Source organism: Nicotiana tabacum, chromosome 7 (assembly GCF_000715075.1).
Source record: "Nicotiana tabacum cultivar K326 chromosome 7, ASM71507v2, whole genome shotgun sequence".
Classification (NCBI taxonomy): Eukaryota; Viridiplantae; Streptophyta; class Magnoliopsida; order Solanales; family Solanaceae; genus Nicotiana; species Nicotiana tabacum.
The window spans coordinates 169,039,294-169,057,460 of record NC_134086.1 but is presented as its reverse complement, the minus strand read 5'-3'; the positions used below and the strand labels follow the sequence as shown (position 1 = coordinate 169,057,460).

At 38.6% G+C, this 18,167-nt stretch overlaps 1 protein-coding gene and 1 pseudogene across 3 annotated transcripts; one reads left to right on the top strand and one right to left on the bottom strand.

Annotated features, from left to right (window-relative positions):
• Positions 1-106: 106 nt before the first annotated feature.
• Positions 107-9,647, top strand: LOC107830203 (putative E3 ubiquitin ligase SUD1). 2 transcript variants are annotated; one of them, XM_016657690.2, is made up of 9 exons: positions 107-648; positions 3,292-3,981; positions 4,214-4,981; positions 5,070-5,281; positions 5,402-5,755; positions 6,857-7,017; positions 7,105-7,268; positions 7,354-7,500; positions 8,784-9,647. In XM_016657690.2, the coding sequence occupies exons 1-9, from the start codon at positions 301-303 to the stop codon at positions 9,276-9,278; spliced, it is 3,339 nt and encodes a 1,112-aa protein (XP_016513176.1). In that variant the 5' UTR covers positions 107-300; the 3' UTR covers positions 9,279-9,647. The 2 variants fall into 2 exon arrangements, with proteins under 2 accessions (XP_016513176.1, XP_016513180.1); XM_016657694.2 differs by having other exon boundaries at positions 108-648; positions 6,860-7,017.
• A 1,156-nt stretch (positions 9,648-10,803) lies between these two features.
• Positions 10,804-17,965, bottom strand: LOC107830216 (polyadenylate-binding protein 2-like; annotated as a pseudogene). The gene is made up of 9 exons (XR_012693689.1): positions 17,274-17,965; positions 15,708-15,826; positions 14,923-15,578; positions 14,740-14,817; positions 14,559-14,648; positions 13,899-14,036; positions 12,460-12,639; positions 12,184-12,387; positions 10,804-11,256 (listed from the first exon to the last, which is right to left on the bottom strand). The product of XR_012693689.1 is annotated as a polyadenylate-binding protein 2-like (transcript).
• Positions 17,966-18,167: the final 202 nt, after the last annotated feature.

The following is an 18,167-nucleotide window of genomic DNA, read 5'->3' as shown; positions in this document are numbered from 1 at the left end:
TTAGTAGCAATATGAAATGACCAGAATACCCTTTAGCGGAAAGCAGACATGACGACCTTCTGCTTCTCTCGCTCTTCTATATATTAGTAAAATGCGAAATCCTCGTTATCATCAACCAAAAATCAAAAGAAAAATAAGCAGACGCGTAAATATAAATATCGAGGGACAAAACCGTAATCAGACACAACCGACGTTCTCCCTTCGTCCACGATCCTTCATCCTCTTTTAAACCAAACACAGTTCCTTTAATTCGTCACGATCTCAAAGAAACCCTAGGAAACCGAAGGAGATTACTCGCTCATGGAGTTCGCAACGGCGGTGCCGGCGTCTAGTAACGGCGCCGAGGGAATTTCTCCGGCGGAGCGCTCCTCCTCCGTTGATGCGATCAATTCGTCTTCATCCCCGTCTTCTTCCTCGGGTTCAGTTGCGTTGTCTCCGGCGCAGGTGATTGGTAAGGATTCGAATTCTGTGGCTACGAGCAGGTATGATGACGACGACGAAGAAGAGGACGTTTGTCGGATCTGTCGAAACCCTGGCGAGGCCGATAATCCCCTGCGGTATCCTTGTGCTTGCAGTGGTAGCATAAAGTTTGTTCACCAGGATTGCTTACTTCAATGGCTTAATCACAGTAACGCTCGCCAATGCGAGGTTCGTTTTTTTTTTTTTTTTTTTTTTTTGCAAAAAATTGTTCTTTTAGGTTAAATTAAGCTCTCTTGTTATTCAATTTGAAGATTGTTAGGTATTTCCTTAAAAAGGTTTAAGCTTTTAGTTAAATATTTAGTGCGGTATAGGGATTGTTTTGCTTATTTGAAAGTAAAAATTTCTTAGCAGTTTTGGAAGGTCTTCTTAGTGCAGCTTTGCAAGCTCAATTTTGATAGGGTAATAACTAGTAATTCATGGTTTGGTAGCTACCCTTTTAAAAAATGGCTTGCTTATAGCTACTATTAGATCTTTCACTTAATCCGCACAATTTCCTTTTCAATATTTAATTTTGTTGGTGTGTTCGGAATCTTCTTTGCGTACTTGTAGATTTATCTCTCTTCTTTTTCAAGGTATCAATAGGATTTTCACATTATTGACGCACTTCTTATAATTTACTTGCTTTTCTTGTCCCCTTTATTGCAAAACAAAGCCACATCTTCTTGCCCTTTATCGGGTTGTAGGATCATTCTACTAGGACATTCTAATACTCATGTATTATACTTTTAGAAGTCATCACTCATCTGGTATAATGCTAAGGTGAAACTGGGGTAGTGGTGGGGAGTACCATAACGAGAATTACATTTGTACGTGAATATGACCAGTTTATATAATGGTTGGTCACGGATAATATTAAGGGTGCAATATTGTTCTTTTATTGAGATACAGTAAGTAATGTTTGTAATATTGTTTGTATGCCAGGCTATTAATATGAGCGCCAGGCTGTCAAACATGTTATTATCAAATATAGTCTCAAAATCGAGTACTAAAATTCTTGCAATTAGTTTCACCTCAAAAAAAAAATCTTGCAATCAGTTTGTACTTATCTCGTAGAATTGAACTAAGTCGTGATGAAACTTTCTAAAGAGTGATAGAGCCTTGATTTAGGAGTTTGAACCTATCTCGTAGAATTGACCTTGATTTAGGAGTTTGAACTTAGCTCATAAAATTGAACTTTTGAGTCATGTGAAAGTTTCTAAAAGGTGATAGCGTTGGTTGATTTAGGGACACACTACAAGAGTGATGAAATTGTATGATTGAGTGTCAAAAAAATCTTTTGATGGTTGTTGAGGAAGATGAAGTCATATCAACTATAAAATACCATAAATGATATGCAAGATGAGCTATCATAAGTGAGAGAACATTGTTAGAAGATACCCTTATCAAAAAAAACATTGTTAGAAGATACATATTAGATTTTTATTAACGTGAGCTTATGTCAAGGATCTGCATTGAGCCTATACTTATTTATCCTAGTTATGGATGAGCCAAAGATAGTTTGCAAGATGTGATCCCATGGTGAATACTATTTGCAAATGACATTGTGTCTATTGATGAAACTAGCGAGGGTGTCAATGAAAAACTTGAAACGCTGAGAAGTACTCTAGAGAATAAGGGTGGAAGTGATAGAATATGTAGACTGCAAGTTTAGCCAACATAAGAAAGATGAAATTGAGGTCAGATTAGATGGAATTGTGGTGCCTATATGTTGGCAATTTAGATATTTAATTTGCTCTAGTATGCTAGATGAGATTTTAGCAATAGAATTACCGTAGATGATTGAAATGTAGGAGTGTTATGGGAATGTCATATGATTGGAGTTTACTTACTGTAAAATGGTTATAAGACCAATAATGTTATATGGGAGTGAATAATGGAATTTTAAGGTCCAAGTGTTGTAAAAATGCGGAAGTTAACATGATGTACAAGCATACAAGATTAAACAAGATCAGGAATGGTCACATGGTCACATCTCTGACAGAATGTGTAAGTAACAAACATACAGTCGTGTCCTATATAGACTTCCATATCCTTCGGTTCGTAGGGTGTGAATCAAGGATGATTTACGGATTTAAAAGGGGACAAGATAGACCAAAATCACAGGAATGAAGTAGTATTAGAAAACCTACAATCTCTTGGGATGTATGTAAGATTTAGCAAGAAAATACAACATAATAGAAGCGTAAAGATCCATATTGGCGATATCAACTAATCGGGTGTAAGGTTTAGTGTTGATGGTATGTTTACATTAGACATTAGATTTAGTGTTGGTAGGAGTTGTTTCAGTCTTGTGGGATTATACTGGGTCGTTGTTGTTGTTGTTGTTGTTGTTGTTGTAGGAGTTGTTTCAGTCTATTAGAAATTTGTATGTTAAATAGAAAATATAAAGAGTTTCTAGTATTAGATAACCCCTACATTATTGGAAATTGAGGTGATTCGAGTCTGTATGGAGTGAGATGGATAATGATGATTCTTTTTTTTGATAAGGTATGGATAATGATGATTCTTATAGCCAACCTAGTTTTGGACTGACGCATAGTGTTGTGTTGTTGTTTGTACTCATCGTTAAAAGTTGTGATTTGAATTTTATAGTCATACTTATTAAATGAATATGAGCAATATATAATTTTCTGACTTCTCGAAGTGTGTATGATCTGAAAATCACTTAGACTTAAAATTGACCATAAATGATTCTACACAAGATTGTGGTTGGATACTGCATCACATAGCTATTGAAAGATTGCTTGTTTTCTCTCCTAGGGTCATCCCTCTATTGGTGGAATCTGACTAATTTCCTTTATTTTAACGTAGGTATGCAAACATGCATTCTCGTTTTCGCCAGTTTATGCTGAGAATGCTCCGGCTAGGCTCCCTTTTCAAGAGTTTGTGGTTGGGATGGCAATGAAAGCCTGCCATGTCCTGCAATTCTTCCTGCGTCTTAGCTTTGTGCTTTCTGTATGGCTCATCATAATACCTTTTATTACATTCTGGATATGGCGGTTGGCTTTTGTTAGAAGTTTTGGAGAAGCTCAGAGACTCTTTTTGGGTCACTTATCCACAACCATTATTCTTACCGACTGTCTCCATGGGTTTCTGCTCTCTGCTAGCATTGTTTTCATCTTTCTTGGGGCAACTTCATTAAGGGATTACTTCAGGCATTTGCGCGAACTTGGGGGACAGGAAGCTGACAGGGAAGACGATGGGGACAGAAATGCTGCCCGTGCTCCAAGAAGACCTGCTGTTCCAGCTAACGGAAATTTTGCTGATGGAAATGGGGAAGATGCTAATGGTGCACAGGGGATTGCTGGAGCTGGCCAGATAATCCGGAGAAATGCAGAAAATGTTGCGGCCCGTTGGGAGATGCAGGCAGCAAGGCTTGAAGCTCATGTCGAACAGATGTTTGATGGTTTGGATGATGCTGATGGGGCAGAGGATGTCCCTTTTGATGAGCTTGTTGGCATGCAGGGTCCTGTGTTCCATCTCGTTGAAAATGCATTTACTGTATGTTCTTGTTCTCACTTGCCACCTTTCACATGCTTGGCCTTTCTTTTCTACTGTGATAACTGAAAAACTGCAGTCATTAAGTATACTCTTACCGGATTGGTGAATATTTGTCTCTATGATAATGATTTAACTCTCTAAGCTCTCGTTCTGCAAAAGACCACATTCTCATGTCTGCAAGCAGAACATGAGTAATTAACTGATATGTGATGATTTTCCTTGTTCTGTGCAGGTTCTTGCGAGTAATATGATATTTCTTGGAGTGGTGATCTTTGTTCCCTTTTCATTAGGACGAATTATACTCTATTATTTGTCTTGGCTTTTGTCCTCTGCGAGCAATCCAGTATTGTCCACTGTTATGCCACTAGCTGAAACAGCACTTTCCTTGGCCAATATTACTCTGGATAGTGCGTGGACTGCTGTTGCAAACTTAACTCCTGCTAACGAAGAGAGCAGTTTGCTTGGTCAAGCCACAGAAATGATAACAGCAAATGCCACTGGATTGAGTGAGGCGGCAAACAACCTCAGTACAACAGTGTCTGCTGATCTTTTGAAAGGGTCAGCTGTTGGAACATCCCGGCTTTCTGATGTTACAACTCTTGCCGTTGGCTACATGTTTATATTTTCTCTGGTCTTCTTTTACCTCGGGATAGTTGCTTTAATCCGATACACCAGGGGAGAGCCTTTGACGTTGGGGAGATTCTATGGTATTGCTTCCATTGCAGAAACCATTCCCTCTCTCTTTAGACAATTTGTAGCAGCTATGAGGCATCTGATGACTATGATTAAGGTTGCTTTCCTCCTTGTCATTGAACTTGGGGTTTTCCCTTTGATGTGCGGATGGTGGCTGGATGTTTGCACCATTAGAATGTTTGGGAAGTCGATCACACAAAGAGTGGAATTCTTTTCAGTATCTCCATTGGCAAGCTCATTAGTTCATTGGGTTGTAGGGATTGTTTACATGCTACAAATAAGTATCTTTGTTAGCCTTCTTCGAGGGGTAAATTTCCAATTAGACTTACTGTGTCTCCAGCCCATCTCTATCTCTAATTATTTCCTTTTATTAATTATCCTCACTCTTTTTATAGGTCCTGCGTAATGGAGTGCTTTACTTTCTTCGAGATCCGGCAGACCCCAATTACAACCCATTCCGGGATTTGATCGATGATCCTGTACATAAGCATGCTCGTCGAGTTCTTTTGTCAGTTGCAGTCTATGGAAGCTTAATAGTGATGCTCGTGTATCTGCCTGTCAAACTTGCCATGCAAATGGCTCCATCCATTTTCCCACTAGATATCTCGTAAGATTGTTTCCTGTCTATCCCAATTGATTTTGGTTTCAATATTTATGTGATATGTGAATTCGAGCTTTGAGCTTTCATCCCTTTTGTGAACTTACAAAACTGTTATTCTCTTCGCAGTGTATCTGATCCATTTACTGAAATACCTGCCGACATGCTTCTCTTCCAAATCTGTATTCCCTTTGCAATTGAGCATTTTAAGCTGCGTACAACAATCAAGTCTCTGCTCCGCTATTGGTTTACTGCAGTGGGCTGGGCTCTTGGTCTTACTGATTTCTTACTTCCCCGACCTGAGGATAATGGTGGACAAGAGAATGGGAATGGCGACCAAGGAAGGGTGGAGTGGTTTCAAGCCGTGCATGGTGTACCAGATCGAGCCTTGGCAGGGTTTGCTCCTGATAACAGAGCTAGGCATGCAGCAGCTAATACCAACTTTGTGGAAGACTATGACACTGACGAACAAGCGGATACCGAGTAAGTTAAACTATGCTCCACAATAACTAATCCTGTTTTTATTGGACAATGAACATATTAAACATTTCTTATGTTGGCAAATTGAGTCACTTCACTAGTATGTTTAAAGCCATTTAGTGCAGGCTTGCTTCAAGAGATAATGAACATCAGGCTCTTTTTTATTTTTCTATGAGTGTCCTCTTTCTTCTGTCTCATTTAATGTCTGATTGGACAAATATTCCTAGTATTGTAGTAGAAAATATTGAAAGGATGGTTGTTAGGTTGATTGGTAAAACATCACTTTAAAGTTTAATATGTGCATAGTGAACTGAACTTCGAATTCTTAAAAACTCTGAAAGTTGTATAGAATAAATAGTATTATCAGGTAACAGTGTCAAACATTTTGGCTTCACAAATCAGAAAAGATGTCATATAGATTGGAAGTGAAGCGGAGTATTAACTAGCCTCTTTCCAAATGTGATGCAAATCAAATAAAAAACACTCCGAGGTGAGCTTCATTAACGGCAATCTTCAGAGTACATTTGGCAATTGTATATAGACTAGTGTTTGTTGTGGACTGTGGTATACTGGTATTTAGCTAGCTAGTCACTTTTGTGTAGACTGTGCAATCAGTTCCACAAAGGGATTATTGTGGTATCTAGACTCATTATTTAAGCATAAATCATGGTGGTGTGATTAAGTCTCCTGTTTGTTCACTGTTTCTTATGTTTGGGTTTTTTCCTACATGATTGTCATATTCATTCTATTTGGGAAGGTCACACACATTTTTTATCCCTGGAGTAGGTAAATAGTTTTCCTTTTTGGGTCATGATATTTGTCAGGGCTAGGGTGGTTTTTCTAAACAAAAATGTTTGATCTTTAGGGCCTTCCTTTTGTTCTTCATTTTTTCATCTGGACTCCCATATGTGATCAACTTCCTTTTGCTTGTTAGTTTTGTTTTGTTGGACGAAATTGTGTTACACTGCTTATTACGTTCAATCATAGCTCGTGTTGCTAGTTTCTGTAGCATCAAGTGATTTAAGTCATAAATAGTGATACTCTGTCTAAATTCCTCAAAAAAACTTTTAGCAAGAGTCTTATGATGTTTGGAACATTCTTTAGCAGGTACGCCTTTGTGCTCCGTATCGTGCTGTTGTTGGTAGTGGCTTGGATGACTCTCCTCCTCTTTAATTCTGCCCTCATAATTGTACCGATTTCACTTGGACGTGCGCTCTTCAATTCCCTCCCGCTGCTTCCAATAACACATGGAATCAAGTGCAATGGTATTGCTTTCAATCAAGTCCAAGTTGGTTTCTGCTCTTCACCTGGACAATGAAAATGCTGACCCTTTTGTTGTTTTGACTTTTCAGATTTGTATGCATTTGTAATTGGAAGTTATGCCATCTGGACAGCGATTGCTGGAGTGAGGTACTCAATTGATCAAATTAGGACTAGGAGGGTTACAGTTTTGATGAACCAAATTTGGAAATGGTGCGTCATTGTTCTGAAGAGTTCTGCACTGTTGTCAATATGGGTATGACACCTTTCATTTTGGTTCAATACTTGCATCCTGAATTCTTTTTTCATAATGTTAATTGTTTTGCTGGTTCTGTTTCCAGATTCTTATTATCCCTGTGTTAATTGGGCTGCTTTTTGAACTTCTGGTCATTGTGCCAATGCGAGTTCCCATTGACGAAAGCCCGGTCTTCCTTCTTTATCAGGATTGGGCTTTAGGACTAATCTTTCTAAAGATCTGGACCAGGCTGGTAAGTGTCATATAGTTTATCTACTCTAGTTGCATTATGAGCTTTTGGTTTTACATGTTTATCTACACTAGTTGATAGGCAGGGCTTGAATCTTTGTTCTTAATTCCTAACTGAATCTGAATCTTTGGTGTTACACGCATTTGTCCTGGAGCATGTCCTTTACCTTTTTTGTGGTATCTTGTAACCACTTCAGAAGTTTTTTTTTTTTGGGGGAGGGGTGGGGGGGTTGGGGGTGGGGGAGCCATTAGTTTATGGTTTGATTTGCTCTTGTTCCCCCTATAATTTCTGCATATTGTTCATTTGGGAGCAATATTTTCACTATAGAGCAGGATTTTTGAGTTTTCACTTTGTTTAATCCAATCCTGTATTTTACAAATCCATATGATTGAGTCCTTTTTTGAAAATTCAAGAGAAGTTCATGGCGAGATGAGACGTTTGTCATCACGATAGGTATCAAGTGGAAGTGCAGCTCAATACCCTTGTTCCAGTTATTCTTCTGATTGGATCATTAGCTAAAGCAAACTTTACCCATTAGTTTATGGTTTGATTTGTTCCTCTTCCCCCCCTATAATTTCAGCATATTGCTCATTTGGGAGCAAAATTTTCACTGTAGAGAGCAGGATTTCAGTTTTCACTTTGTTTAATCAACTCCTGTATTTTACATATTCATACTGTTGAGTCCTATTTTAAGAATTTAAGAGGTCACGCGAGACAAGCCGTTTATCAGTACGATAGGTGCCAAGTGTAAGTGCAGTTCGATTCCATTGTTCCAATTATTCCTTTGATTGGATCATTTTGCTAAAGCAAACTTTTGTACCATATTAGGGCATCCATTAGTAAACTGGTTTGGTTCGATTTGTCAGATTCTGATATTGACCAGCTAGGCTTATGTACATGTATCGATCAACTGAATTTTGCTCTGGTGGGATCAATTCAATAAAGAAAAAAAAGCAATTCGTAAATACAACAAATAGTCCTCTTGAACCTGTTATTCCATACTGAACTTTAAACTGTGAACTGGTTGAGCTTGTTCAGGAAAATCTAGATCTTGACGCTGCAGCCATTTGAAAAAAATCATATCCCTGGTTGAATTGAAGCAATAACCAGAATATTTAGTATTTCTAGTAGCCATTTTTAACATTCCATGCAAAGACGGTTCACTAATGAGGATAAGTCGTTTGGCGACTAGTATCCCCTTCTTTGTGTAACTGCACATGATAGTTACCTTCACATTAGCATTTTATATACCTTACTAATTGTTTGACTTGATTTCCGCAAAGCAGGTTATGCTAGATCATATGATGCCACTGGTGGATGAGAGCTGGCGCCTGAAATTTGAGAGGGTGAGGGAAAACGGTTTCTCTAGGTTGCAAGGCTTTTGGGTGCTTCGGGAGATTGTCCTTCCTATTATCATGAAGCTGCTTACGGCATTGTGTGTTCCATATGTTTTAGCCAAGGGTGTATTCCCAATATTTGGTTACCCCTTGCTTGTCAACTCTGCCGTTTACCGATTTGCTTGGCTTGGCTGCCTTGGCTTCAGTCTGTTATGTTTCTGTGCTAAGCGTTTCCACGTATGGTTCACCAATCTCCACAATTCTATACGTGATGACCGTTATTTGATTGGCCGTAGACTTCATAATTTTGGGGAAGAGGTAGAGCGGAGGCAAAATGAAGTAGAGTTGTCCAGAGAGGGAGAGATCCCTATAGTGAATGGGGATGTCCAAGAGGTTGCTGATGTAGGACTAAGACACAGGCATGGCGTTACCCAAGATGCTTAAAGTGTGTATCACCAATCTTGATCCTTCAGCTGCTGAATAAAGTTGTGGAAGTGGGGTCAGAGGAGGCTGAGCAAAATTGCGGATGGATTATAATTCTGCCTTTCGACAATAGAGAAACCAACTTGGAATAGTTTTGAGCAGTTTCTCTATGGTAATATTTACTACTTGTGAATATGTGTACTCTTACTCGGAATTGATATAATTAGTGATCAATTTTTCAAAAAGTTCTAGTTTGTTTAGTCCTTTTGTTTCTCTTTTCCATTGTACGCAAAAGAAGGAAAGGCAAAGAATATTAGTCCTTTCTAATTTATCATTTGTAAAATGTAAATGTAAGAGGAAACAGGTGAATAGGTGATCTGTCTTCCGGTACTGTCCAGAGTTAATCGTTCTTACTTAGAGAAGGCAGTTGTCATTCAACAGGAAGCGATTCTCTAGAACAATACGATGGAACTCTGAGAATTTGACAGTGAAGCAAAGAAGCATTATCATATGAGCAGGTATTTGCAAACAACAGAATCCTGCCATATTTGAGAAGGGTGAATATAAGGGAGATGGTAATGACATTATTTTCCTGTTGTTTTATGGTAGGGAAGGGAAGGCAAGGAGGTGCTGGAGACTGGAGTATTTCTGAAACGTAAAATAGGATTTTTTTTATTTGGGCGGCTTGAGATGAGATGACAAGGCTATTTTTTGTGGGATTGAAATGGGAAAAACTCGTTTTGAAACAACAGCGCCCTTTTTCTTTTACATCCCCTCAATCTTTCATAGGGAGTAGGTTTAGCATGTACACCGCTCGAGATTTAATCAGAACTTATGAAGAATGGTAATAGAAATATGGTGAAATGATAATATAAATTCAAAGATCTTTATCAGTAACTATTTAAAGGTGTCAATAAGAACTGTCTTACCAGAATGTCGTCCTTCCTTTTCTCTCCATTTATCAATTCATCACAAACGAAAAGTCGGCGTCACATTTTGTCTAAAGAAATAATAATATCTATGTTTCTTCATACGGTTTATTAGACTTCTTCGTTTCTTCAGCTTCATTACTATTCCTATCGTCTTCTGTATTGGCTGTGCAGGCAACGCAAGCAAATATAGGAACAAACTAGGAATTGCAACGTTACACAAATTTGATTTGGAAGGGCTATGATATCTTCCTCTTTTTATTTTTCCATACCTCAATATAACATACAAAAGAATGTTAGGGTTAAATTTTCAGCTTGCATCTGCAATTAAACTGAAAAGCCACCAGAAAATTCAGGTGATGGAAAACATGCTCTCAAGTTTACCAACACTCCCCCCCACTAAGCATTGGGGTAGAGGCCAGCTCAGTTGACCAGCACCTTTCCCTCCACATTGTAGGTGGAGGATCAAATGTCATCAATAGCTTAGCATCCCCATGTAATAAATAAAATAAAAAGAAAACTCCCTCTAAGCATCTGATGAAGATGCCTGCTTAGAAGCGAGAAAACCTCGCACAAGCATATGTACCAAAAAAGCAAACCAAAGAAATAATCCTAAGTTGTCAAAAGCCATAAATAAAAGTACCAGCGCAAAGGTTCTGGTAAACCAGTTGTCTGAGAAACTCCAAACTGAAACGAAATGCAACCCCAACAACATGCTAGTCAAGCAATGAAGTCTAAGAGATTGTCTAGGTGAAGAAAATCCAAAAGTGAAATCACCCTAGAAATGAATAGTACTTGACGGTGAAGAGCATTAGATATTTTTGAACTTAAGAAACCAGACCATCATTCAGTGACAACGAAGCCAACTGATCAGTCGGATTGCTCGACTGCTGCTGAGAAACATTCCTCAGAACTTCCATAGCCTCTGCAACCTTGGCTTTCAGGGCTTCAGGCGACTCAAGCAAGTGCAATACCTCAGTCTGGTCCATCTCCAAGAGCATGCCAGTCACCTTGGCAGCCGTTTCTGGCTCCAGCTGTTCGACCAAGGGGTACAAGTTTTCACCTAGCATCTGCAGACAAACCATATAAATTGTTCAAAGGGGAAACTAAAGCATAATCCACACAGTCAGCATTGCAACCTCTGTTGTTATGTTGGTACTTAGTCGTGCCAAGAAAAGTTGCATACAATTGGCGGCACCTTTTGCTTTATAGGACTTTATTTTTTTAAACAAAAAAAAGGTACGAGAGCAGGACATCTCAAAAAATTCAATGACAATTCAGTCATCCAAACATGAAGTGCTGTAAATACATGTCCTCAATAAGCAATCAGATAATACTCCCTCCACCACATTTTGTCTATTGGGTCAGCTTTAAATCAAAGTTCGAGAGAATGGTAGAATTAATTAGCCGTGCTTTTGGGTAAATATATGTCAAAATAAAGGCTGGAGCTTTGAAAATAATTAAATATTTCTCATCAAATTTGGAATGATCTGGTATTAAGTATGCATTTGACAGTTTACTGATATTGTTGAACTTTGCCAATTCCTAATTCATACTCTTCAGGTGAACAAAGGAGGATAAAGGGAGAACGTTTAAGAAAAAATTAAAGACCAGCATAATACCTTCTGACCCATAGTTTATAGGAACCAAACCTACCTTCAAGTAGAACTAAAACTGTATGGACATGCTAACTTACATTTATCAAGCTCTTTACACTATTTCAGTTTAATAGGAAAGATTAATTCAGATATCACAAAAGCTAGGGGCTGAAAGGTGAACTTTAAGGTCTTCAGTATTCCAACTATAGAACCTCTGTTTTCCTACCCCTTTCAAAATTTATTCTGATCAAGAACTTCTTTTCAGATTTCATCTTTTTGAGGGAAGATCAAGCTAATATTTCAGGTGATGAAACAGAAACCAGAAGAGGAAAGCTGAAGTGACAATTACTTTCATGTTCTTGGGGATCGGTTTTAGCTTCTATAAAGAAAGAACCATACCGTCCTTTGCTCTGTTGGAGAAGCATTAGCCAGAGCAGTAGCCAAAGCCCCTACTGGAATAGGTTGAACAATTCCTGCATCACGCACAGGCATGCCACCCATATCATATGGGATAGAGAACATGCCACCACCTACACCAGGAAAAGCTACATCGGGGAGGCCACGTCCTGGAGGATACCGATATCCACGCCCCCTAGGAAACATCTGCCATGAAAGCAAACTTTGAGCACTTCTATAAACACATCGCACAGAGAGACAGCAAAACTTGCCACAAACCTGTTGCTGCATCAATGGAACTGGCTGCTGTCCCTGCTGCAGTGGAACAGCACCTCCGCGTCGGCCTCCGGGACGTTGACCTTGCTGCCCTTGCTGAACCATGGGCATAAAGAAATTAGGCATGGGTCCCCCACCAGGCCTCATTCCAGGTACAAGTTGCTGCTGATATCCAAAACCAGCCTGACAAGTAAAGAAAAGTAGATGGGCACCATTAAATTCTATCAGCGATGCCTCAATCCAAAATTAGTTCGATAAAGAGTTCCAGTCAGCCAATATGGATCCACTATAATTCAAAGAAGGCAATATATAAATGCAATTTGACTGCAGAAAAATTAAGTGACACACTAGAACTGTAGGAGTTTCTTTTACTCTATATCTTCTTTTGAAATGTTCTTTCACTCTTTATATTTCCCTCCCTCCTCTACTCTTGTCAGATTACCTTCCAAAATATTGAGTTATAATTACTACAGGACCAGGCATCAGCAACTCATCAATAATTCTCTGCCTAATAAGCCTCCTACTCACATTACAACTGTAAAGCCATCTGACTTGAAAGGCTAAATAAACATCCGGGGAAGAAGATCCCAGACAATATCCAAACAATGTCGGGAAGAATAGATTGCAAGGTCACTGATCTCTGTATCTAACAACTATGACTATTTCATTGGAGGCACAGACAACATCAGCAGAGTAAAGGATCAAGTATCGGCATAACCCACATATCAAAAAATATGTTTTGCCTGTGTTTCGGAAAAATTTCCAACCACATCCATCGCACAAGATACCAACTCCACAAAAAAGACAATCCAGGACATATACCTTTTGAGACTACTAGTCAGTTGGCAAAATATTGAAAACCACTTGTCAAAGTAAGAAACTAAGCGGTTGTTCGGTAGGAAGTATAAAAATAGTGTTGGATAGGGTGTATTAGCAATGCTGGTACTAGTAATGCTGAGATTATTGCTTATCCACTGTTTGGTTGGGTATATTAAAGCATTGCATAATTTCTTAAAAAAGTAGTTGTTTACAAAAATACCCTCCACATTCTTTAACTTTGTATACTTTAAGGGATTTGAGGGGAAATTATGTCTTTAACCATGCTTATGCAAGTATTAAAAACCTTTGCATTGCTAATACCATGGTTTGTTGTGTATTAGTTATACATAGGATAATACCAAATAGGATGTATAATTAATACAAATATTAGTTATTAGTTATACATAGGTTGAAAAAATGAACAATGTTAATGCTTGCATTGTTTAGTAATACAAATATTAGTTATACATAGGTTGAAAAAATGCACAATGTTAAAGCTTGCATTGTTTTTTCTAATACCTCCTACCAAGCAACCCCTAATAACAGAAAATGAGAATCCCTAAGTTTCAAACAGTACTAAGTCAAGAGAGCATTAAAACGGAATATACACGACGATTTATTACTTGTGGGGGAAGCATAGCTGGTTGTGGCTGGCCATAGAATATTTGTTGACCAAGACCATGACCGCCAGGAGGGTACATCGGCATTCGAGGAGCAACTGAAGATGCCATTGCAATTGGACGCATCTGAGAAAACTGAGCCTGCAATTTAAAACAAATGAAACATAAAACTATGTATTAGTATCATCATGTAAAGGATTTAGTAACTAGGAGATAAGTTAGTAAATGCCTCCTAATCAATATATCTAGCAAGTGTGGAGCGGAGCATATATCCAAAAGATCCCTCAATGTCCTGGCACCCAGCTATCTCAATTCAACTCCCCAACCCTCTCCTCCGCCAACTGCTCTTTCATCCAACCTTCATCACACATTTTTTCTAGAAAAATCAGCAGTTGTAACAACCAACTAAAGGCTTTCTCTTTTTTATTTGGTATTGTTAGGTCAGTTTCGAAAGACTCAAAAGAAACTCAATGAATTATAAACAAATAGGAGTACAAATCTTTAAGATGGTAAAAGATTTGGTTACTAATTAAATCAGAAGTGCCAAAGCCAATAAGTCAAAATTGGATAACAAAGAAATTCAAAAAGGAGATCGCATTAAATAGAGACAAAAAGCACAATTTTTCAATTGTTTAAGCCCAAAAAAAAGATAAATAAAAATACCTGTAACCTTGCTCTTCTCTCTTCCTTGCGTTGCGCAAGGGCAACATACAGAGGTTTGCTAACAACCATCTTTCCATTCATCTCCGAGAGCTGTGAAGGAGAACAGTTAAAAGTTCAAACTCTATCCTGTCCATGTTCAGTTGACTTTTACTAACTGTATTAGAATGGTTAAGGAACACACCGCTCTTGAAGCCTCTTCAGGGGTTGAGAATGCAACAAATCCTGATCCTTTGCTTACCCCACTAGGATCTCTCATAACCTGTATAGCAGCAAACATCAAAAAACAACCACACTTCCAATCACATTGCATATATCAGAATTGGAGGCTTATATAAATTTTTGAAAGACAAAGAATGCAGCTTACCTTGCATGAAGTGATTGTGCCATACGGAGAGAACAATTCCTTAAGCTTGTCATCACTAATGCTGTCATCTAAATTTTTTATGTATAGATTTAAACCTTGTGATTTGTCAACCGCCTCCTTGGCACTTTGCTCAAACCGATGTTTTAATTCCATTTCCCTCTCTGATTTCTTCTGAGCTCTTCCTACAAACCAATCTTTGTTATCCAATTTGTAACATTCAGAGCTTCAACAGCTCTAGCAGCATCTTCAGCATTCTCAAAGTTGACAAATCCAAAGCACCTGGATTTTCCATCTTCATCCTTCATAACTGCAACGCTAGTAATAGTACCAAATTCACCAAAGATTTTCCTGAGCTCTTCCTCTAACGTTGATTCAGATAAATTCTTCACAAAGACATTGGTAAATCTTGTCTTATCCACAGCCATATCTCTTTCTTGCTTACGAACGAAGGGTCCTACATATACTTGCTTATCATTCAGCAGCATACCATTCAGTTTCTCAATAGCTTTTTGGGCAGCTTCATCGCTGTCATACTGCACAAACCCATAGCCCTTGGACTGACCAGATGAATCCACAGCTACCTTACAAGAGAGAATGTTTCCAAATGCAGAAAATGTATCATGTAATGCTTTGTGGTCAATTGCCTTGTCCAAATTCTGCAAAACATAAGGCAAAAAAAAGTAGGTTGAGACTTGAGAATATGCAAGCAAGCTTTTGAAGCTATATAAATAAGTTGACCAATCCATGAAACAAGAAAAAACTCTCTATAAATTCAACAAAGTGACCTTAATAAATATGTTCCCATTGCCACTTCTTCGTATAGTTGGGTCTCGATTTGAGTACATTATCCTGATTGGCTTTCCATGGAGAGGAGTAAAGTTCAGCACTTCCAACGCCCTTGCAGCTGTTACAAATAAGATAATTGAACTGTTGATGAGGCCCCAAAGAAAAAATATAATAAAATAGTCGAAGAAACAAAGTAAAAAAATAAAAGAAAAAGAGACGGATAACTTGCTAAGAGCATGTTGTCGTTCTTTATTGTTATTGGTAATGGTCGTCTTCTTTTTGTCGCTATTTGTGATGCTGATTAACATTGTGTAGCGCTTTGGACATGAAAAAATTGATGACTAGTATATGTACAGGCAAAATACTATAAGAAAACGATTTAGTAGTTAAAGTTGCACTACATTCCACTTGGAAAATTATGGTTGACATGATAGCATAATAAGCGCACAAACTAGCCCCCACACCACGGATATCAACAGATGCAATTCAGAACCATGCAGTCGGGGACTCAGGCACGCATCAATGCATGCAAAAGTAGGTGTCCAGTCAAACTGAAAATTAATCTCATTGCGCTCGAATAAGAAAAGAGCTCAAAGTCTACAGGAAATTGAATATCCAAGATTTGCAATTTCATCTTATAGATAGGGCAGCCCGGTGCACCAAGCATTCTGCGTTCAACCAGGGTCCGAGGAAGGGCAGGATCTCACGGGGTGTGATATAGACAGCCTACCCTAATGCAAGCATTAGTGGTTGCTCCCATGGCTCGAAGCCGTGACTTATAGTTCAAATGGAGACAACCTCATCTTATAGTTGAAAATACCAAATATCCAGCCTGTTGTAACTTTTGCTTTTGTCTGACTAAGTTGCTTTGTCGCCTGACATATTATAAGCTGCTAAGCCAAAGCAGGAGCCACCATGGGCAGAACAATTCCAGTTGCAGTACAATAGGATAATCAGCAGCTTATTTTTCCAAATAGTTTTCTAAAAAGCAATGCGCACATAAAAGAATACATTTTCTTCTTTTTTATGACGGTGGTGTCCAGGCTAGCATATGACATTTTCTTATCAAAGTGGCTGGAAGTTGATACATCTAGAAAGTTACTTTTAAACACGAAAAAAAAGGGACCAACACACCCCCTCACCTACCTCCCACCCCCACCCCACCCACCCACCCAAATAAAGACCATCTTTCTCCCTCACAATATAACAGATTGCAAAGCAATTCGGAACTTAGATCATCTGGACCACAAAACACTTAACAATAAAAATCGCATGAGCAATAGACACCTCAACAAAAAACTTTAAAGAAATTCACGAAAACACATTGCTTTACACTTTCCACTCACAACTCACAACATTTCCTGAAGTTATGCATGCCATCAAACAATTCGTAATAGCGATTTCTAGTTCAAACAATTTCAAATACAAGGAACCCCAAAAACCAGCAAAAATAACAATTATGCATCAATGCCAAGCTAATTGGAGTCAGCTATATGAATCTTAATCGTTCATGTGGCTAAACAAAGCTATGGAACACACAACAAAGCTAAGTCAAACATACGAACCATCTTGAGGGTTCCCATAATTGACGTAACCATAACCGAGCGACCGTTGGCTAGTCAAGTCCCTGCAAACCCGAACCGAAACAACTTGCCCCAGCTGATTGAACAGATCATAAAGCTGCGAATCGGTCACATTGACATCAAGGTCACCCACGTACAGTGACGTAACAAACTGGTTGTTCACACCACCAGCATTATTCACACCACCCTGTGGCTGCTGCTGCTGCACCTGAACCTGTGCCATCTCAATTCAACACAAAAAAACGAAAAACGAAAATAATAAAGATAATTTTCTTTTTCAAACTTTTTTCCGATTTTTTTGTTTTTTTTTCTAACTTCCCTCTCCTCTTTTTATTCGCAGATACAAAATCTCATATAAATAAAAGGCCGATATCAATCAAACTCGATGAGATTGAGAATTTTGAGATAGAAGATACTGAAACCCTAGAAAATTTTGATTTTTTTCCAATAGATTTTCTTTTTAGCTTTTTTTCTTTTTTTTTTCTGGATAGATGATAAAGAGAGGAGAGGGAAGGTGGATAAGTCGGAGATCCGACGGAAAACGAAGGGATCGCCGCCGGCAAGGCCGGAATAGGAAGAAAGAGGGAGGAGAAAAAGATATAGGGGCAGCTTTAAACTGCAAAATTGCAGAAGAAGAATAAATTGGGAAGGTTTTTTTTGCCTTAATAGAAGTAAAAATTTGGGTTTTGGGATTTTGTGTGTGTAAGCAAAGCCAAAGCCCTAAGATGATTTACGGAGCAAAATATACGCCGTTCGATTAGGGAGGGAGAGGGTCCCACTTGACGTGGTCTGATGTAATCCCTACTGTTAGCTGGCAGTTGCGATAAGAGGCCTTCTTATTGGTTGGATGAGCGACTCATTCAACTTTCTGTCTCG

Excerpts from the sequence above, each read along its gene's own strand:
- LOC107830203 (XM_016657690.2), top strand. The coding sequence starts at position 301 with ATGGAGTTCGCAACGGCGGTGCCGGCGTCTAGTAACGGCGCCGAGGGA. Across the intron at positions 5,282-5,401 it reads ATTTTCCCACTAGATATCTC|TGTATCTGATCCATTTACTG; the intron begins GTAAGATTGTTT and ends TTCTCTTCGCAG. Across the intron at positions 7,501-8,783 it reads TAAAGATCTGGACCAGGCTG|GTTATGCTAGATCATATGAT; the intron begins GTAAGTGTCATA and ends TCCGCAAAGCAG.